The sequence below is a fragment of the Schistocerca cancellata genome, chromosome 6 (genome assembly GCF_023864275.1).
Source record: "Schistocerca cancellata isolate TAMUIC-IGC-003103 chromosome 6, iqSchCanc2.1, whole genome shotgun sequence".
NCBI classification, from domain to species: Eukaryota; Metazoa; Arthropoda; class Insecta; order Orthoptera; family Acrididae; genus Schistocerca; species Schistocerca cancellata.
The window spans coordinates 246,512,832-246,535,662 of record NC_064631.1 but is presented as its reverse complement, the minus strand read 5'-3'; the positions used below and the strand labels follow the sequence as shown (position 1 = coordinate 246,535,662).

General features: G+C 40.9%; 1 protein-coding gene across 1 annotated transcript in view; it reads left to right on the top strand.

Moving 5' to 3' along the window:
- LOC126191497 (collagen alpha-1(IV) chain-like) overlaps positions 1-22,831 on the top strand; it is a 594,967-nt gene that overhangs the window by 527,496 nt on the left and 44,640 nt on the right. Inside the window, exons 27-29 of the mRNA XM_049932389.1 lie at positions 2,597-2,711; positions 3,876-4,053; positions 18,040-18,127. Coding sequence (XP_049788346.1) covers positions 2,597-2,711; positions 3,876-4,053; positions 18,040-18,127 — 381 coding nt within the window. The remainder of the gene's footprint in view (positions 1-2,596; positions 2,712-3,875; positions 4,054-18,039; positions 18,128-22,831) is intronic.

Sequence of the window (22,831 nt, the reverse complement as noted above, 5' to 3'; positions counted from 1 at the left end):
CTGGACATAGCAAACAGCTCTTTCAGAGATGGAATTTTTCCAGAAAAACTGGAAATAGGCAGGGTGGTGTCAGTGTACAAGAAAGGGGATGAGAATGACCCCAACTACATCTACATCTACATCTACATCCATACTCCGCAACCCTGCTGACGGTGTGTGGTGGAGGGTACTTTGAGTACCTCTATCGGTTCTCACTTCTATTCCAGTCTCGTATTGTTTGTGGAAAGAAAGGTTGTCGGTATGCCTCTGTGTGATTTTATCCTCATGGTCTCCTCGCGAGGTATACATAGGAGGGAGCAATATACCACTTGATTCCTCCGTGAAGGTATGTTCTCGAAACTTCAACAAAAGCCCGTACCGCACTCCTGAACGTCTCTCCTGCGAAGTCTTCCACTGGAGTTTATCTATCATCTCTGTAATGCTTTTGTGATTATTAAATGATCCTGTAACAAAGTGTGCTTCTCCGTTGGATCTTCTCTATCTCTTCTATCAACCCTATCTGGTACGGACAGTTACGGGCCGGCTTTTCTGATAACAGGTTTCTCAAAACTCCTGGAAATGCTGATGTATAAAAGATTAGTTGACTATTTGGACAAATGCGGTGTGTTCCAGGAGGAATGGTCAATATTCAGGAATATGACAAGAATGACCATTTGAGACAAAAAAGTTTAATAAACATGGGCTATAAAATGCATACCTTAAGAGCTATGAGCACTTGTTCATCTCTGTTGCTGTGATATACATCTCTAGTACTAAACAAGTGTTCTCAGCTCTAAGATATGAATTTTAGAACCCATGTTTACTAGACTGCTTTTCTTTGAATGATGCTTCCTATCTTATCCCAAAATATGACTATACCTCCTGCAACATACTTGTCATGCTTGTACCATTACAGTATGGTTCCAGAAAGAGTAAGTTTACAGAATCAGCAATTGCCAGTCTGATAGAATACGATATACAGTCCTTACATGAAAAAAAAGTTGTATCAGCAATGTTCCTGGATCTCTCCAAAGCATTTAAGATTGTTGACCATGAAATACTGATACAAAAATAGGAAGACTATGGCATTCAAGGACAAGCAGGAAAGTGATATAATAATACTTAAGCAACAGAAAACAGTATGTATAAGTAGGGAATTCATACCAGTCAGAAGCCAAAGGTATCAAATAAGGAGTGGCACAGGGTTCAGTAATAGGGCTACCCCCTTGTTAACTATATAGCTGTTTAAGAGAAAGAGTAGAAAATAATGTATACAGATGACATGACAACACTGAACCATGACCAAAATGTGGAATAGCTCGAGAGAAGAGCATATATTTCCGCAAATGTCACCACTCTTAGGAAATGAATTGTTTATAAATCTGAAATTGACTGTGTATGCAATATTCAGAAACAAAGAGAATGCATGGATTTAGAGGGGGATGAAACAAGTCCCAAAGAAGTAGAACTCGCAAGAGTCTGAGGTATTACAGTGGATAATGAGCAGAAATAGAAACACTGTATTATATTTGCAGATTATTAATTTGTATTGCAGGAGCTTGGGGGAGGGGGGACCGTGGACCACCCACTCAATATATTTTAGTCATAGTAACTTCTAAATTCCAAATAGAATGGAAATAAACAAAAATATGAGGACAAAGTATGAATCACCATAACAATGAAGTGATGAGTAGTGGAATGACAGAGAGAATATTGTTGAGCTATCAGATATTTTTTGTACTCTAATAAACACTCAAAGCTCAAACATGCAACAGTAATTAATTTTATTTTTTGTGCAGCGTATACCCTCATCACTTTTCAAGTCCTCTCAATTATCATTTATAATTTGATATTTTGCTGACTGTGACTCATGTGAGAGCTATTCAGAAAGTAAGGTCCAGTCAAGTGTGAAATGGAAACCACAGGATGAAGCTTAGCATAGATTTGTTGGTCAGTGTCTCTAGCATGCCTGTCGATCACGTCACAGAACTATTTTCAGTTCTGAGTGCACAGTGAGCATGTAAAAGAAGCCTGGAAAGTAATGGCACCCACCAGGTATGAATGCCTGTGAGAAATTTTGTCTGATTTCATGCAGCCTACCCATCATAACTATCATGCATTTTGTTCTTCATGACAATTTTTTGGCCACACATTGCAGGGGCAATGAGGGCACTCCTGCAGCATTTTTGATGAGAAGTGCTTGATGACCCATCTACAGCCCAGACTTAGTTCACTCTGATTTTCATCTCTGCACACATGAACTGCTGGCTATGAAGACAATATTTTGGCACAGGAAACAAGCTGCAGATTGGTGTAGAGATTTGGCAGAAAGCACAGGTGGCTGCCTTCTATGATGAGGGTACTAGAAAGTTGGTACAATGCTATGACAAATGTTTCAGTTGGATAGCGACTATGTAGAGAAGTAGCTGGAAGATGTAGCTAGCTGTTGCAAATAATACATTTTTGGTTTTCACTGTGGTTTCCATTTTGAGACCGATCAGACCTTGCTTTTTGAATAGCCATTTTACATAGGAAATATGGACTGCAGCTCTCATGTTGTAATTGAGTGTGATGGTGGATGATGGTTACTTTGCTTCATTTCATTGTTAAAATTTAGGTTTACCTGGTGCTAGAGGACGACCTGGTATCCAAGGTCTACCAGGCATGGATGGTCGCCCTGGGCAGACTGGTCCTAAAGGCTTCAGGGGTGACCCAGGAGCACCTGGTGGCAGGTAAGAAATGCCTTCAGAATGTCAGTTGTTGAGGTACTTCCCATTCTTATTTTCTCTTACCGTTCTTTTTTTTTTTTTTTTTTTTTTTTCCTCTCTCTTTACCTTGATGAGTCTGGAGTGCACAGCTACCTATTAGTACATAAATTTCATCTCAGTATTTATTACTAGCGGAAGTTAAGACACATAATAACTTGTAAAAACATTTCCTCCTCTGTTCCTCTGTAATATGACATACACCCTCATTTTAATTTCATTTAGGGATTTTTGAGACTTTCATAAGTAGTTATAGAAGATAAAGAGTAAGCGCAGCAACAGACAGCTAAACTCAAATATAAGAAAACACATAAATTAAAAGCCCAGAAATTTTTAATACAGCATTGGCAATGTATCACTTTAATTATTGGCATCAGACAAATAAGGACAGTGCAAGGTGAAACTATTAAGTGTTAACTAAATTCTGCACTGGAATAATTGGAAAACATTTTAGAAGATGTAGCTTATCTACAAAAAGGTTACTAATGAGACATTAATTTGACTTTTATTTGAGTATTGCTCATCTGCTTGAGATTCTTACTGGTTAGACTGCTTGAAATATTGTGAAAGTTTAAGAAAGAGCTGTATAATTTATGAGTAATCTATCTGGTTGATTTGAGACAGTTACAAACATTTTCAATAAAATCTAGCAAAACAAACTGCATCAGAAATATTATGCATTAGTCAATTAACTACTTTTGAATTTATAAGAGCTTACATTCACAAAAGATTCAAAGAACATGTTTCATTACCCAATAAATAAATTGTATAATAGTGTAAAATATAAAATGAGAGCATAATATCATTGATTGTTTTTCACTGTTTGATGTACATGCATAGAGTGAGGATGAATAATACTGGTATCACCCAGTTCCCTCTGAAAGGTGTCTTCCAGAGTATTAATGTAGAAGCCAGACAAAGATTTCAGGGCAAAATTTACTCTCAATCTTGATTAGAGCAGAGTTTCTTTCTTGCAATCTATGACATACTGTCTGAAATCTAGTGATCAAAAATTACAATGAAATGTGTGTAGCTCATGCAAGTTTGAATGTGGGCTGTTAATGGTCCAAATGAATGAAATTAAATAAATGTTAGAAAAACAAATTAAGTATACAAATCTCTTTCTTTCAGTGTGAAGGGTATAGTTGGAGATTCTGGTGATCCTGGACCTTCAGGCATACCTGGACTGAAGGGTGTAAGAGGTGAGGCAGGACTTGCGGGCCAGCCAGGCTTACCGGGATTAAAAGGACAGCGAGGCTTCCCAGGAGATTTTGGTCTTCCAGGAATGAGTGGCCTCCCAGGCAGGAAGGTATGTAAACTATAATAGGGCTAATAAGCAAACAGTATTGAGATAAGTGCATAAACCTCAAAATACATGCATTGTGAGGGGCAAAGGGAAGAGGACACTGTTGGGGGAAGGATGGAAGGAAATGGAATGGGAACTCACTCAGTAGTGGTTGGAGGACATGCAGTAGTGGAGACTGAGGCCAGGATGATTTTTACCTGAAGGTTATGTTGGCACCCTCGAAATTGAGGGAACTTGGTGTTCAAGCCAGAAGGTATCATATGTAGGTGGCATGGATTCGTCATCATCATCATCATCATCAGCCAATTCAATCATTAAATGATGTGGGCTCTTCAAGTCGTGGATTCAGGTAGGCTTTCAGAAGTCTTCTCCAAGTGGGACGGTCTTGGGCAGTTCTCTGCCAGATGTTACCAGCGATCTTCTTGATGTCTTTGTCCCATCTGTCTGGTGGTCTTCCTCTAGGCCTCCGGTGCTCTCTCGGACTCCACTCCAGTACTAGCTTCGTCCATCTGTTGTCTTTTCTTCTTGTGACGTGGCCAGCCCACTGCCATTTCAAGGAACCTACTCTCTCTAAGATGTCATTAACCTTCGTCACAGACCGGATGTCATCTGCCCTTTTCCTGTCCTTTCTTGGATAGCCCAGCACTGATCTCTCCATGGCTCTCTGTGCTGTCCTAAGTTTCCCTTAGGCATGGATTGAAAAGCAAAAATTCAAGCTGACCACAATTACTAAAAATAAACTGAGAAAAAAAAAAAAACCTCAGTGCAAAAGAACTTCATATATCCTGACTAGATAGGACTGAATATCATCTAGATTACCAAATATCCAGATAATCTCAAAATATTATAGTAAACGCAAAAAACTTTAATATGTACTACAGTATATGCACCTTTTATTTTGGGAGAAAATGTTTCATCCAGTGTTTCATTTTTCTTTTCTTCATTGTATGGAGATTCTGCAAACTGGTTTTAGTCATCTTTTTCAAGCAGAAATCTTCAATTTTTTCCATTTCTTCTTCCAGTCTGACACAGTTAATATCTCTATACCATATTCTGCAGCTCCATTTTTCAGCAGTGCTCCTTTGTCTGTTCTGCTCAGTGTTTTCAACTTTTTGTCCATTGAAACAACCACTTTCTTTCACTACAATGCACACTCAAAACATGGCAACATAACTCTTTAAGGAACAGATCAACACAGACCTTTGTAAGATAGCTAGAAACATGGGACTGCAGAGTGCTAACGTAACAATTATACAAATACTGTACCATAACAACTTCATACTGCAAATTTTCATGTTAAAATAAAGAGAAACAAAAAAATGAACTCGAATAAACCAGAAACCTAGATTAATGAGGGTGGGATCAACTATGTTTTATGTATTCATCTTGAGAAGCAAATCTACCACTTCTATTTGTTACACTAATGCTTCTGCAGTTTATATGAGTTGTTCTTAGAAGCAAGATTAATATTCCTGGGTGACAGATGAAAGTTGTTTGAAGCAAAAAAAGAAGTTCAAATGCTTATGTACTCTACTTTGAATGGCACTCAAGATAAATACTTGTGAATGTTTATTATATGTAATTGTTTTAGTTTGTTGTTTATTTTTATATTGTAACTGTGTCTGTGCTTCATTTTTCCATCAGGAGGGCATCAGTGTCCATGACATAACCTAGGAGGTCTTCTTATTGACATACTCAGCTTTCTTCTGTACACTTCTGACATAATCCAATCACAAAAACGAAACTCTGACGATGTTAAGTCTGGAGATCATGTTAGCCAGACGATGATAGAGCCATGACCAACCCACTGATTATAAACTTCTGGAACTTCTGGGGGGGCAATTTTCCTTATCTGAAGTCTGTTATTGTGTTTTTTATACAATAATTACTTAAGTTCATTGCCAAGTTACAACTATGTTAACTGCACTTCAATGACTGGGCGTAATTGGTAATGAAGTGATCATCGTATGTTAATGACTAGAAAAAAATGGTAACTTCGTGTGATATGGAAAATAAAATTAAAAGACAACAAAAAATATTTCTGCATCAGGGGATGAATTTGTGGCAGTGATATTTTTCATGTCTGGTGCAAAGTGAGATCAAAAGTGCCCGACAGTTTACTGCCATCACAGACTCAGTAAACACACTCTGCATGAGTGAAACTTGCAATTTGTCAGCAAGTACTTGTACCAGGAAATAGTTGGTTTCATTATTTTGCACCTTCAGTCACTTGTATGCGTCTGATAGCAACAAGTAACAGTCAGAATCACATGCAGTGGCATAATTTCATAGCATCAGAAATATTCAGAGCACAGACTCTAAACAAGACTTGTTCATGCACACTTTGTCAGAGGACTAATGAGGAAGAGTTTTTAAACAATAGTGTTATAATTTGCAGAGTATGGAAAGTGTTATCAGACCTAAGGACACTTGAGGATGTAATGTACACTGCACTGAATTTGGTGATAATTCTCTTTTGTACACAAGCAATCATGACTGCCCTCTATGCTGTTCCTATTAGCTAGGCAGAGTTCAAAATCAGTTTGTAAAGTAGCATAATTATTTGCAGTAGGTTCAAGCACCTGAAATTTTGGTAGTCTAACTGTCTGTAACTGGTATGTTTCATGAGATTACACAAATTAAAAGTATGTCTGTGGATGAGCAAAGAAGTACGTTCAAGATACATTTGTAATGTACCCAGTTTTCAGCATTTTCTAGCTGGGAGGGGCAACAGAGGGAAAAACATAATGCAAATGACAGCCAGATTTTTCAAAAATGGTTCAGATGGCTCTGAGCACTATGGGACTTAACATCTGAGGTCGTCAGCCCCCTAGAACTTAGAACTACTTAAACCTAACTAACCTAAGAACATCACACACATACATGCCCGAGGCAGGATTCGAACCTGCGACCGTAGCGGTCGCGTGGTTCCAGACTGAAGCGCCTACAACCACTTGGCCACACTGACCGGCCCAGCCAGATTTTATAAAATATTTTTGATGTAGATAAATCATATGAAGTAATAGCGTATGACTTTTGCTGCCTATCTGCATGAGGATCCATTGTGAGGTCACATATATCACTTATGATCTTGAGCCGCAATTTTCCTTATCTGAAGTCTGTTATTGTGTTTTTTATACAATAATTACTTAAGTTCATTGCCAAGTTACAACTATGTTAGCTGCACTTCAATGACTGGGCGTAATTGGTAATGAAGTGATCATCGTATGTTAATGACTAGAAAAAAATGGTAACTTCGTGTGATATGGAAAATAAAATTAAAAGACAACAAAAAATATTTCTGCATCAGGGGATGAATTTGTGGCAGTGATATTTTTCATGTCTGGTGCAAAGTGAGATCAAAAGTGCCCGACAGTTTTTTTTTTGGTCATGTATTATTTTTTATCTTTGCCATAAGTCTATAGGATCTCCTAGTTTTTGTTACTTCTCTGTTGTTTTTAGTTTCTTCTCATTGTGAGTTTTTATGAATAAATATTTTTTCGTTAACTCATTATACCGGACGGCTAAGCAAATATTTGTTGTAGGCAAGTCGCCTACATAATTGGTGACCTCCGATTAAGGAACTTAAAATCTTTCGTTAGCTACATCGAACATTAACTGCAAAAGCAATGAACGACGATGGCAAATGATACGGTTCGATAACGGAAGAAATTCATAGGCTTCAGAATGAGATAGAAACTTTACAGTTGCATATTTCGAAAGATATGAACTTAAAGCACATACCGGACCAAAGGAATGATGTTGGTTCAACAACCATGGCAGCACAACCACAGCAAGTAACAGCAACGGAAGTACCCGCTGGTTTCAACGCTTCACCAACTCAACGGTTGCAATTACGGACGCCCCCATTCATGCCTTCTCAGCCACACACATGGTTCGCGGTAATGGAAAATATATTTCTGCAACAAAGAATAGTCAGTGATCATGAAAAGTTCACCTTGGTGATAAGTAATTTGGACCATCAGACCTTGGTTTTGATATCTGACATTGTAGTGAACCCACCTACTGAAGGAGCATACTGTAGACTGAAAGAAGAATTAATTTCTCGGTGTGTGAAGTCAGTCGACATCAGAGTCAAACAAGTACTGTACCAAAAGAAACGGGGAGATAGGACCCCGTCAGAATACTGGCGTCATTTACGCAGCCTGGTAGATAGATCGACAGTCTCTGATAGACTGTTACTCCACGTATGGCAACAACAGCTACCAATGCAAGTAAGAACTACACTAGCTATATACGACGAAAGATCAGTTGACAAACTGCTGCTCGCTGCAGACAGAATCTATGAGACACACGAGCCTACTGCAACAGTCGCAATGACATCGACAGATGCCATGTACGGTAACTACCATTACCAGCAAGACCAAACTGACGATATAATAGTAAACTGTGCCGTGGTTGCAACGCGACAAACAACAAAAAGTTCAAACAAAATTAGAGATTTAAAAACTGCAATAGAGGATTTGCGAGCGCAACTACGCACGCTACAACGACCACAAGTTATCTTTAAGCGCAAGAGAGACCGGGCTGGGTGTGAAACACGAAGTTAACAAGAGGACGTGCGTAAGGTGTGTTAGTAACCATAAACGTTTTGGGAGAGATGCTACAAGTGTACATCACTATGCGCCTACTCAGACAACCAAGGTATGTACAGAAACAGTGCAGTGTTTTCATGTCAGCGACAACAGTCATCAATTCATATGCCTCCTGCTTTGAAAAGATTGTATGTATCAGACGTACTTACGGGTACAAGGTTTTTGGTGGATACCGGGTCAGACATTAGTTCGCTTCCTGTCAGCCATGCGCCACACAACGAAAAAGACATACAGCCACATTTGCAGGCAGTGAATAACTCGGTGATTAACACGTACGGATGTAAAGTGTGCAAGATTGATGTGGGTTTTTCCAAATAGTTTACCTGGTCTTTTGTGATAGCTGGTATATCAGAACCTATTTTGGGCACTGATTTTCTGGCACATTTCAAGTTGGCGGTTGACTTACAAGGAATACATTTGTTAAATCTGATGGACAACAGTGCAATATGAAGCACTAAAGGGCACACAACTTGTGAGAAACTACAGGCGATTGGCAACTCTGTAGCCGAAGAGCTACATGACGAAGAGAAGATTTGGAGATGTTCTGACGGACAGACAAAAGAAGTTAAAGATAGTACAGTTCACTATATTCATACCACACCAGGACAACCAGTTTCACAATGAGCACATAGAATTGCACCAGAGAGATTGACAGAAACAAAGGCGATATTCGAGGAAATGTTACAGGCGGGAATAATTCGCCGGTCAGACAGTCCATGGTCTTCACCCCTACACTTAGTACGTAAGAAAGATGGATCATGGAGACCGTGTGGGGATTACTGAGCATTAAACTCAAGAACCATTCCAGATAGATACCCAGTACCTAATATACAGGACTTCATATGTGCTTTGGCTGGCGCGAAAATTTGTAGCGTCCTCGATTGCAAGAAAGCATACAACCAGATACTGGTGGCTCCAAGAGATGTTCAGAAGACAGCAGTGATTTCACCATTTGGATTATTCGAGTTTTTATTTATGCCTTTTGGCCTTAAGAACGCAGCACAGACTTGGCAGCGATTTATCGACGAGGTGATAAAGGGATTAACATTTTGCTTTGCTTATCTTGATGACATTTTGGTTTTCTCTCCGGATAGTCAAACACATGAACAGCATCTGTGTCAACTTCGCAAGCGTCTATCTGACTACGGAGTCATTTTAAACGAAAATAAATGCGTCATGCACAAGAACCAAGTCACTTTCCTCGGCCCTACTGTGTCATCAGAAGGTATATTGCCTCTGCCAGAGAAGATCGCGGCGATACAGGCCCTCTCTGAACCGACAAACTACCAAGAGCTATGACGATACATGGGATTAATAAATTTTTATAGACGTCACCTACCAGCAATGGCTGCGGTGCAAGCACCACTCACTGATGCACTAAAGGGACACGACGCCAAAGGTCGACGAATAGTTAAGTGGACACAAGAAATGGACAAAGCATTTAATGATCTTCAAGCAAGCCTCAGCAAAGCAGTGTTGCTCGCTCACCCAGTTCACTATGCACAGCTAGCTATTGTTGTAGACACGAGCCAGTCAGCAGTAGGGGCGGCGCTGCACCAGCGTGTAGAAGGGCAATGGCAACCACTACGGTTGTTCTCTAAAAAGTTACAGACTGCACAACAGAAGTGGAGCGCGTATGACAGGGAATTGTTCGTGATATACGAAGCAATTCGATACTTCCGCCCACAAATAGAGGCTAGACCAGTGACTGTGTTTACAGACCACAAACCCATAACATCGGCTTTTTTTTAACACCAGTGATAAATGCTCAGCAAGACAGTTCCGTTATATTGAGTTCATAGGTCAGTTCACGACAGATATACACCATTTAAGAAGCACAGAAAATTTAGTGGTTGACTATTTTTCACGTATTTGCGGGATTTCAGAAATTATAGACTATGATAAACTTGCAGTGGAACAGACCAAGGATGCAGAGCTACGACAGCTGTTAAACGACCCGTCTACAGGTCTGAAGTTCAAGCAAATTCTGGTGCCTAACTCCAAGCGGAAGCTGTGGTGCGACTTTTCTCAAGGCAGACCAAGACCATTCATTTCAGAAATATTGCGCAAGATAGCATTCGACAGTGTCCACACACTATCGCACCCAGGAGCCAAAGCTACAATAAAGCTGCTGACAGACCGCTATGTGTGGCCTTCTATGAAAAGAGACGCGCGCCTTTGGGTACGTTCCTGCATTCCTTGTCAACAGAGTAAAGTAGGACGACATGTGCGTGCTAATATTGGAGATTTTCAAGGTACCTCTGCTAGATTCGCACACGTTCACGTGGACCTGGTTGGACCTCTCCCACAGTCAGAGGGTTACAGATATTTGTTTACGGCTATAGATAGGTGCACAAGATGGGCAGAAGCAACTCCAATAGTCGATATTTCAGCCAAAACTACTGCTAAGACGTTTCTGTGTACGTGGGTTGCCTGTTTTGGATGCCCCCTTCATGTCACAACTGACCAAGGATGTCAGTTCGAATCTACATTGTTCCTCGAGATATCCAAAATGTGCGGTTTCCAACGCCACCACACGACTGCCTATCACCCTGCCAGTAATGGTATGGTCGAACGATGGCACAGAACACTCAAAGCAGCATTGATGTGTCATCAAGAGAGATGGACAGAAGCATTACCATTAGTGTTGTTAGGCCTGCGGACAGCTCACAAACCCGATATTGGTGCATCAGTTGCTGAGATGGTTTACGGCGAGCCGCTACGGATTCCTGCAGATTATTTAGTACCAACCTTACTACCTGGATCAGAGGGCCTCACACACTGGGTGCAGTAGCTAAAACGTCACTGCACAAATATACGTTGCCCGCCACCTTCTCGCCATGGTAACCGTAAGGTGTTTGTACACAAAGACTTGTACAATTGCTCTCATGTAATGTTGTGAACAGACTCAGTCAAATCGCCTTTACAACCACCATATACGGGCCCATTTCAGGTGCTGAGTAGAAATAAGCATACTGTGGACATAATGTACAATGGTGTTCCGACAAAGGTATCGATTGAACGTGTCAAGCCAGCATGTGTTTTACCCTCTCCGACCTCTGACACCACACCTGTGCATCAACACATGATGGATGCAGAGCATACCAAAACACCGCTCAGTACATCGTCCGAGACAGGTGAATCACCACCACAAACAACAACGTCACTGCCCCCGAGACACCCAATGCACACCAGAGCTGGACGTCGAATAAAATTCAAGTAGCAAGATATCCCTGGGGCTCCGCACTTTAAGGGGGGGACTGTGTGGCAGTGATATTTTTCATGTCTGGTGCAAAGTGAGATCAAAAGTGCGCGAGAGGTTTTTTTTTTGTCATGTGTTGTTTTTTATCTTTGCCATAAGACTATAGGATCTCCTAGTTTTTGTTACTTCTCTGTCATTTTTAGTTTCTTCTCATTGTGAGTTTTCACGAATAAATATTTTTTCGTTAACTCATTATACCGGACGGCTATGCAATTATTTGTTGTAGGCAAGTCACCTACAAATTTAATGCTACAATACATATGCTGTCATTTTGTGTATCCAGCTAGTGTACCAACACCAGAAGGCAGCTCTCTGTCTTGGATATGGGTAGAACTATAATGATAGCAGAGTGTGATGGATGGATAATAATGAAATGAAATGACCGTATGGCATCATTGGCCAAGAGGCCCCTATTTGGGGAAAATCGGCTGCCAAGTGCAGGTTTTATTTCATTCGATGCCACATTGGGTGGCTTGCATGCCGGTGATGAGGATGAAATTATGATGAGGATAACACAACACCCAATCCGTGAGTGGAGAAAATCTCCAACCCAACCGGGAATCGAACCCGGGCCTGCTTGCATGGGAGGCGAGTATGTTACCACCCAGCTAAGCAGATGGACTAGGATGGATAACAAATCGTGATTATTTACAGCAGCTATGTCTCACATATAGGATGAACTACTGGATGGTGGATAGTTGGATAGTTACATAGAAAGGTAGAGACAAATTTGTCTTGAGCTTTTAACTTTCATCGGTCTTCAGAGAAAAACAATTTTAACAATTTTAAGACACATATGCGGGTACACCCACTCTCTTCTGATACTCAGATGTATTGGTCAGAAGTGTGAGAAGGCAGTAAGGGGCAGGAATAGAAGATGACAGGAGGTTGTATGAGACAGGAAGATAATGGGAGAAGTGAGAGGGAGAAGGAGAACTAACAGTGTGCTTCCTGCCACCATTGGATAAGCAGCTGCAGCAGCAAGTCGTATACTCTTAGCTCACTTATTTGTTACATAGTTTAATTCTTAATTCCTTTGCTTGTTTTTGGTACTTGCATTGTTTAATTCATAAATTTCAGGCGTATTATAGTATTTGAGAGTGTAGCATCGCGTTTTAGTACCTGAATAGTGTAAAATCGCGTAGTCTCCTTCCACCGCCGAGCAGTGTGTCAGCAGTGCGCAAGTAGCAGCATTACTGCATCTATTAGGCAATCTTGTATTTTAATAACCGTTTAAATTTTGTGTCGAATTGTTTGTGCTCTCTATAGATTAGTTCAGACCTTCTTTGCACAACAGTTTTTAGCATGGATAGGGACTGCAACTGCTGTGTTCGGATGCAGGCTGAGTTGGCATCCCTTTGCTCCCAGCTTCAGGCAGTGTTGGCTTCGGTCACACAGCTTGAGGCTGTTGCCAATGGGCATCACTGTGGGGGTCCCGATGGGGGTTTGTCGGGGACGGTCAGCTCGTCCCACACATCCCCCGATCGGACTACGACTGTGGCTGCCTGGGATACTGCCCACATTGAGGCTGATCCCTCACATGTGGTAGAGTGGGAGGTCGTCTTGAGGTGTGGCAGGGGGCGAAAGACATTCCGGAGGGCTGAACGGAAGGCCTCTCCAGTTTTTCTGACGAACCGGTTTCAGGTTCTGTCTCAGGCTGATACTGATCTTCGGCCGGACATGGCTGCATGTCCTGTTCCAGAGGTTTCCCCTCAGTCTGCAAGATCCGGGCAGTCGCAGAGGGTGGGCTTACTGGTAGTTGGGAGCTCCAATGTCAGGCACGTAATGGGGCCCCTTAGGGATATGGCAGCAAGAGAGGGGAAGAAAACCAATGTGCACTCCGTGTGCATACCGGGGGGGAGTCATTCCAGATGTGGAAAGGGTCCTTCTGGATGCCATGAAGGGTACAGGGTGCACCCATCTGCAGGTGGTCACTCATGTCGGCACCAATGATGTGTGTCGCTATGGATTGGAGGAAATCCTCTCTGGCTTCCGGCGGCTATCTGATTTGGTGAAGACTGCCAGTCTCGCTAGCGGGATGAAAGCAGAGCTCACCATCTGCAGCATCATTGACAGGACTGACTGCGGACCTTTGGTACAGAGCCGACTGGAGGGTCTGAATCAGAGGCTGAGATGGTTCTGCGACAGTGTGGGCTGCAGATTCCTCGACTTGCGCCATAGGGTGGTGGGGTTTCGGGTTCCGCTGGATAGGTCAGGAGTCCACTACATGCAGCAAGCGGCTACACGGGTAGCAGGGGTCGTGTGGCATGGACTGGGTGGTTTTTTAGGTTAGATGGCCTCGGGCAAGTACAGAAAGGGCAACAGCCTCAAAGGGTGCGGGGCAAAGTCAGGACATGCGGGGACCAAGCAGCAATCGGTATTGTAATTGTAAACTGTCGAAGCTGCATTGGTAAAGTACCAGAACTTCAAGAGCTGATATAAAGCACCGAAGCTGAAATCGTTATAGGTACAGAAAGCTGGCTGAAGCCAGAGATAAATTCTGCCGAAATTTTTACAAAGGCACAGACGGTGTTTAGAAAGGATAGATTGCATGCAACCGGTGGTGGCGTGTTTGTCGCTGTTAGTAGTAGTGCATCCTGTTGTGAAATAGAAGTGGATAGTTCCTGTGAATCGTTATGGGTGGAGGTTATACTCACCAATTGTGCTAGGTTAATAATTGGCTCATTTTACTGACCTCCCGAGTCAGCAGCATTAGTGGCAGAACAACTGAGAGAAAATCTAGAATACTTTTCACATAAATTTTCTCAGCATGTTATAGTCTTAGGTGGAGATTTCAATTTACTAGATATAGACTGGGACACTCAGATGTTTAGGAAGGGTGGTAGGGACAGAGCATCGAGTGACATTATGCTGAGTGCGCTATCCGAAAATTACCTCGTGCAATTAAACAGAGAACCGACTGGTGGAGATAACATCTTGGACCTACTGATAACAAACAGACCCGAACTTTTCGACTCTGTAAGTGTAGAACAGGGAATCAGTGATTATAAGGCCGTTGCAGCATCCCTGAATATGGAAGTTAATAGGAATATAAAAAAAGGGAGGAAGGTTTATCTGTTTAGCAAGAGTAATAGAAGGCAGATTTTAGACTACCTAACAGATCAAAACGAAAATTTCTGTTCCGACACTGACAATGTTGAGTGTTTATGGAAAAAGTTCAAGGCAATCTTAAAATGCGTTTTAGACAGATACGTGCCGAGTAAAACTGTGAGGGATGGGAAAAACCCACCGTGGTTCAACAACAAAGTTAGGAAACTACTGCGAAAGCAAAGAGAGCTTCACTCCAAGTTTAAACGCAGCCAAAACCTCTCAGACAAACAGAAGCTAAACGATGTCAAAGTTAGCGTAAGGAGGGCTATGCGTGAAGCATTCAGTGAATTCGAAAGTAAAATTCTATGTACCGACTTGACAGAAAATCCTAGGAAGTTCTGGTCTTACGTTAACTCAGTAAGTGGCTCAAAACAGCATATCCAGACACTCCGGGACGATGATGGCATTGAAACAGAGGATGACACGCGTAAAGCTGAAATACTAAACACCTTTTTCCAAAGCTGTTTCGCAGAGGAAGACCGCACGGCAGTTCCTTCTCTAAATCCTCCCACAAACGAAAAAATGGCTGACATCGAAACAAGTGTCCAAGGAATAGAAAAGCAACTGGAACCACTCAACAGAGGAAAGTCCACTGGACCTGATGGGATACCAATTCGATTCTACACAGAGTACGCAAAAGAACTTGCCCCCCTTCTAACAGCCGTGTACCGCAAGTCTCTAGAGGAACGGAAGGTTCTAAATGATTGGAAAAGAGCACAGGTAGTCCCAGTCTTCAAGAAGGGTCGTCGAGCAGATGCGCAAAACTATAGACCTATATCTCTGACGTCGATCTGTTGTAGAATTTTAGAACATGTTTTTTGCTCACGTATCTTGTCGTTTTTGGAAACCCAGAATCTACTCTGTAGGAATCGACACGAATTCCAGAAACAGTGATCGTGTGAGACCCAACTTGCTTTATTTGTTCATGAGACCCAGAAAATATTAGATACAGGCTCCCAGGTAGATGCTATTTTCCTTGACTTCCGGAAGGCATTCGATACAGTTCCGCACTGTCGCCTGATAAACAAAGTAAGAGCCTACGGAATATCAGACCAGCTGTGTGGCTGGATTGAAGAGTTTTTAGCAAACAGAACACAGCATGTTGTTATCAATGGAGAGATGTCTACAGACGTTAAGGTAACCTCTGGCGTGCCACAGGGGAGTGTTATGGGACCATTGCTTTTCACAATATATATAAATGACCTAGTAGATAGTGTCGGAAGTTCCATGCGGCTTTTTGCAGATGGTGCTGTAGTATACAGAGAAGTTGCAGCATTAGAAAATTGTAGCGAAATGCAGGAAGATCTGCAGCGGATAGGCACTTGGTGCAGGGAGTGGCAACTGACCCTTAACATAGATAAATGTAATGTATTGTGAATACATAGAAAGAAGGATCCTTTATTGTATGATTATATGATAGCGGAACAAACTCTGGTAGCAGTTACTTCTGTAAAATATCTGGGAGTATGCGTGCGGAACGATTTGAAGTGGAATGATCACATAAAATTAATTGTTGGTAAGACGGGTACCAGGTTGAGATTCATTGGGAGAGTCCTTAGAAAATGTAGTCCATCAACAAAGGAGGTGGCTTACAAAACACTCGTTCGACCTATACTTGAGTATTGTTCATCAGTGTGGGATCCGTACCAGATCAGGTTGACGGAGGAGATAGAGAAGATCCAAAGAAGAGCAGCGCGTTTCGTCACAGGGTTATTTGGTAAGCGTGATAGCGTTATGGAGATGTTTAGCAAACTCAAGTGGCAGATTCTGCAAGAGAGGCGCTCTGCATCGCGGTGTAGCTTGCTCGCCAGGTTTCGAGAGGGTGCGTTTCTGGATGAGGTATCGAATATATTGCTTCCCGCTACTTATACCTCCCGAGGAGATCACGAATGTCAAATTAGAGAGATTCGAGTGCGCACAGAGGCTTTCAGACAGTTGTTCTTCCCACGAACCATACGCGACTGGAACAGAAAAGGGAGGTAATGACAGTGGCTCGTAAAGTGCCCTCTGCCACACACCGTTGGGTGGCTTGTGGAGTACAAATGTAGATGTAGATGTAGATGTAGATGTAGCAAAGGCGTAGGCAAGTGCACACATAGGATAGATGGCAGGGGGGCAATGAAAAAGGAGATAGGCAAAGAAAGAACAATCAGCCCGGATGGAAGAGAACTGCAAGGACAAGAACAAATAACAAATAAAAATGGAAGAAGCAGATTATTAATGCATGCAAAGATGTGAGATCAGTTGTTTGTGAGGTGTCTGCTAGCCCCAATCCTCCACCTCTTTCTCCCCTCTTTCCAGTCTCTTGTCCTATGATTCAAGCCTTGCTTCTCTTTTCTGTTTCATTTCTCTGTCTAATAGGCTTTGTATGTACAAAAGTGTTTGATCTTTACTTTATTTTGACTCTCACATTTTCCTACACTTTCTTTCACATTCTCCCTCCATTTCCTCCTTCACCCATGTGCAAACTGGACCATACCTTCACTTACCTCTCAGCATTGCCACTGTATTTTTTATTCTAATCTCTCATTTTCTCTTCTCTGTGCTTTATAAAATATTTTCCTATGTACACTTCCTGTGGCATTTGTACTGTCCCTACAACTTCAGCACACTTTCTAGTCATATTATTACTTTATAAATGTATGCCTGTGTCCCAAAATTGTTTTGCTCTTAAGAGGAGTGAAAGCTCAACACCTCAGCAAATAATTACCTGAAATTTTCATCTCCAAGCTGAGAGATAGGTAAAATTTACAACAAAGATTCAATTTGGATTAATAAATAAAAATGACAGGCTACTGATTAGCAGGTACTGTAAAGTACTAACTATACATTTTATAAATAAAAAAGTTCATGACAAATATTATTCCTTGATTACAAAGAGGAACATAAAGGAAATGTTGTCATCAAAAATAAAAATCTTGTTCAGTTAAGGCCTGTATATGATTTCAATCAGGTTGTGATAATGAATTGATTTATGCATTTATTTATTTTGTCCACTAGGGAATAAGAGGTGAAGTTGGAGACATTGTTATTCCAACCGCACAGCATAAAGGAATGTCGGGTGATCCTGGACCACTTGGTCAAAGAGGTAAGCTGCTAATTTTACTTTATGAGTCTTTTCTCTTTTAGTTTATATATTTGATTTACATTCTGCCTTGTGTCAGCTGGGGCTTGGGGCACTGAGTTAAAGAAACCTTAAATATCCATGCTGGGCCATGGATACTTACTGCCTAGAATATGCCGTGGTTGTATCAGAAGCCAATTGTGGGAAGAGATCTCCGAGTTTCCTTTGCTACTGTGAGACAATATGCAAGTCAACTATTTGCTGTACTCAGAATTCTATTATAAATGCCTCCAATGTGATTCTTATTCTAGCATGCAATTATTAGTGATGGTGAGGTATTAGTACTTGAAATACTGCAAACCTGTGTAAATAATTATGAAATGCACAAAAGTAATTATTATTATGTAAGCACTTTTTTTGCATCTCTGTTTGTTCCAACAAGTTGTTTGCCTGTGTTTGAGTTTAGTGGTTAACAAAAATTCAAGAGCCCTGTGGTCAGTGTACACTTTTGTCCTTCTACCATACAAGAAGTAGTGGAATTTCTGGAATGCCCAGACAACAGCGAGTGCCTCTAACTTGTCACCGAGTAGTTTCTCTCACTTTTTGTAAGGACACAACTGTCAGGGGTAATCGTTTTCCAGACCATGGTTCCATTTCCAATATATTTTTGAAAGACCGATATGCCTAAGCCTGTGAGTGAGCTATCCATCAATATGCAAAAATCCTCTTCTAGGTTAGGGCACAACAATACAGGTGCATTAACTAAGGCAGATTTTAGTGCTAGAAATTGCTTTTCTGCCTCTTTGTCCCACTGACATGGTGTGTTCTTTCCAGTGATTGTATTGAGTCATGGGTACCGAAAGTCATGGTACGTAGGAATTTTTGGTAAAAAGTTAATGACCCCCAGGAAACCGCATAATTGACACTTACTTATGGTTTGTGGGAATTGTGCTATTGCCGCTACTTCTTGGGGTTGTGAGAAATTCCCTTGGTAATTGTGTTACCAAGGAAATGAACCAAGGTGGTGCCAAAGCATGATTTCTCGATGTTCACTGTAACCCCGTGATCTCTCAATAAATGGAACAGTTCACATAGCATGTAGTTGTGTTCTTCCCATGTCCTTTCTGCAATTAAGAGGTCATCAGCATACTTAGTGACTCTCCCCTGGTGAAATGCATTGAGTATCCTATGTAATCCGTGAATAAAGGTGGTTGAGGAAATATTGAGGCCAAAGGGAAGTTGTTGGAATTGATAGCAGTTTCCGAAGGCCAAAAAGGCAGTGTATTTCCAGCAATCCAGATAATTTGCCAGAAGCTGCTGTGGAGGTCAATTGATGTAAAGGTTGAAACACCATGAAAGTTCTGCAGCAGCTCCTCTAATCTCTCACATCTGTCAGTTTCAGTATCAATGATGGTATTGACTTGGTGTGAATCTAATACAAGCCTAATGGATCTGTCCTTTTTTTTCAATGGCCTTAATGGGATTGTCGTACATAGATTGGGTGAATTCAATGACACCATTGGCTAACATTCGTGATGCTTCATTTGCGACCCTGTTCCAAAATATATGAGGTATGGCATCAGAGCTACAAAGAATTTCTTATGAGGTTTGACCTGAAATTTGCATGTAAAGTTTTTAATAGTGCCAGGTTTGGGCATGAAAACCCTGGAGCTATCCCGTAGAATATTATGTAAGTGCTCTCTGTCATGTTTCTGTATATGTTGTATTATTTGGACCTTCTTTGTTATGACTTCTTGTACTGTTTCTGTCTGGTTGCCATGATCCGTACAGCTGTCTTCGTGTTGTTTGATCAGCTGTGGTGTCTGATCTCTTTTTTTATTTATGTAATGGGATCTCGTTTTTATTAGTGTAATGTAACTTGATACTATTTGTGGGTAATTGTGCTTTGATGGCCTGTTCATCAAAGCGAATTATGATCTCACATTCTCTATGTAGAGTTACAGTACCTCTACTGATTTCAATGAGAGCTAGATGGTCTCCACAAGACAGTTAGCTTCTATCTGATGTCCTTGGTAGACAAATTGTAACCATGTTTCTAGGCACACTTTAGTGGTCTTTCCTACAATTGCGCTTTTTATGTGTGCTTTCTTCACTTCTAAGGAGGGACAAGGTTTGTCCACATTGCACAAAGGAAATGCATTCTCTGATATGGTAGTTTCATGGCTCCAAATGCCAATGATGGCACGTAAAGCTACCGACCCTACTGTAACAGAGTTGACAAGATGGAGATCATTACTGCTCTCTTCCTCCGTCTCATCTGTGAGCACAAACCGAATGTCCTCATACCCAATGAGATTAATGTTGTTGTTTATTTGTCTGGAATTATGGGCATTATGGGATGTTCTTTCATGCCTGGGGCATCAGCTATGGTTGTTGCCATTGTTATAAAATTCAACAATGGGTTGGGGACACATAATTATGCTCACTCGCCATTACAGTTTATGCAGCACTGGCCATTATTGCCATTGTTAGATTGTTGACCCTGCCTCTGGTCCCACCACTTAGTGTGGGTCCTGTCGTCATTGTAACTATGGCGGTCATCATTGCCATTACTGTGTCTACTGTGTTTTTGGTAGCTACTACTTTGCCTGTTTCTATTACCACAAAACCTGTTGTTCCTGTGTGATTGATAATTGGTTTGTCCATTTGATCTTTTGATTTCATATTTGTTGCATCTTTCTATGACCATCACAACTTCCTGTTGTAGATGTCTGAAAGTGTCTGCATTTGCATCACACTGACCAACCAAGGCTTGCTGGTATGTAAAAGGTAGTTCAGAGTAACAGATATCCTCTTCCAAATATGGCATGTCAAGAAGCAGGTTCTTTCTCATCAGGCCTTCAAACATTTTTACAGGTGTTTTGTGGTGTGAAGCCTCTAGGTCTGGAAACATGGTGATTTCATGTTTGACACGAGATTGTTCTGCTCATGACCAGTAAATTAACTTACATTTTTCTATAAATTCCTCATAAGTGTTTCAACACACTGCAGCGGGTTTTTATGTTGGCCGCATTGCTGTTCTTGTGTGTATATAAGAATTCAGTTCAACTTTTGAGTACAATGGCCAAGACGCAGGAAATGCATTCTAAAATTGTCTGTACCTAGCTATGGGATGAAGTGGGCTATCTTCTTTGAACATTGAAAATTTCCTGTTTGACAGATAATGTTTAGAGTCAAGCACAAAATCTACAAGATATTCAGATATTGCATGGTTTGTACAAATTTTGCCTGTTTGACATTACGGGTCATACTGTGCAAATTGAGACTGCTCACAGGAACAGTACTAGCACTAAAATTCATTGACTTGGACTCTCACATAAGCCCAACGCGAGGCAGTGAGGACGCACTTTACATATTTGCATCCACCTGCATGGTACCACAGGGGGGGTAAGAAGGGTTTTCAACAACAAGTAAACTGTTGTGCGATAGGATTGTGTTGTCAGAACATGTATTCACAGTTGTGATTGCATGCTCAATAGCTTTGATCAAATGTTTTGAATTTATTTGAATTTTCGTCCTGAAAAGTGGTGACCTGTTCATAAACCATTTCTAATTTTTCATCCACTTACTATAGATGAGTGGTGTGTTGGTCAAATATTTGTTTACCTGTAGTAAACCCATTTGTAACTGACTGTGATGCTTTTGTGGCAGTCCAAACAGCATGTTTCACTCGTTTTATTGCTATGTATGTCATTTTCTTAGCTACTGCAGTATAACTTGAAAGTTTACTCTTTCATACCCAACATTGAGGGATCAGAAATTTTAGCAAGGTAACATTCCCACATATTTTAAAGTTTCTGTAGTCTCAACATTTCTGCACTCTTTCACTGGCTTTCGTTGTTCAGTCAGTCATCTCTTTTATTCTTAAATTATTAACATTTTACCAGATTTTTCCTACTGTATGTACTTTTAATTAGTCTGAATGTGTTACAGTTATAGATTTCTCATGGAAAAACAAAAAAAAAAAGATAATCTTAGATTGAGGGGCATCTTACAGTTGGCTAAATAAAGATGTCATATTTCAGAAGGGAGTAGTGACCAGAGAACTATTTATTCGTGGGGGCAAACAGATTACATTGCCAAAAAGATGTAAATGATATGTACTTGCAGTACTGCCTGCAGTAACTTTTGTTTCATCTGGGAAGATTCATTACCTAATTACCCCTATTAACAAGACATTACACCATGACAAATGAAAAATAGGTGGAGAAGAAAACAATAGCAATATGATTAGTCTGATATGGCTAACTGGAAATAGAAAGGTCACATGAAATCAAACAGTAATGAAAAAGGCAGTACTAGAGTAATGGGCTCAAGGAGGGAATTGTGAGAAACAGTCAGTAAAGTGAAATTTATGGTGTATGGCAGTTATTGAAGAAACAGGTCATAACTTGATGATAAGCTAACTAGTATCTAATGAGAAGGGAAAAGAAATAAAGAAAGCAACAACAGGCATGTCTGCTTCATTATCAGATTCTCAATAGTTAGAGCATATCTTTGACTAATCTGTAGAGGAAAAGACAGTGGTAGTCAGGAGATATGGGGATAAACAATCATTAATGAACTGTGGGCATACTGAAGTAATGGATAAAAGTAAAATGAAGTCACAAGGCCTACTGTAAGAAAGAGACAAGTTCACATTGCAAATTTTTGAAATAACTCAATGAAAGAACAAGGTAGGCTTCTGTCACCAAACTACAAAATGTG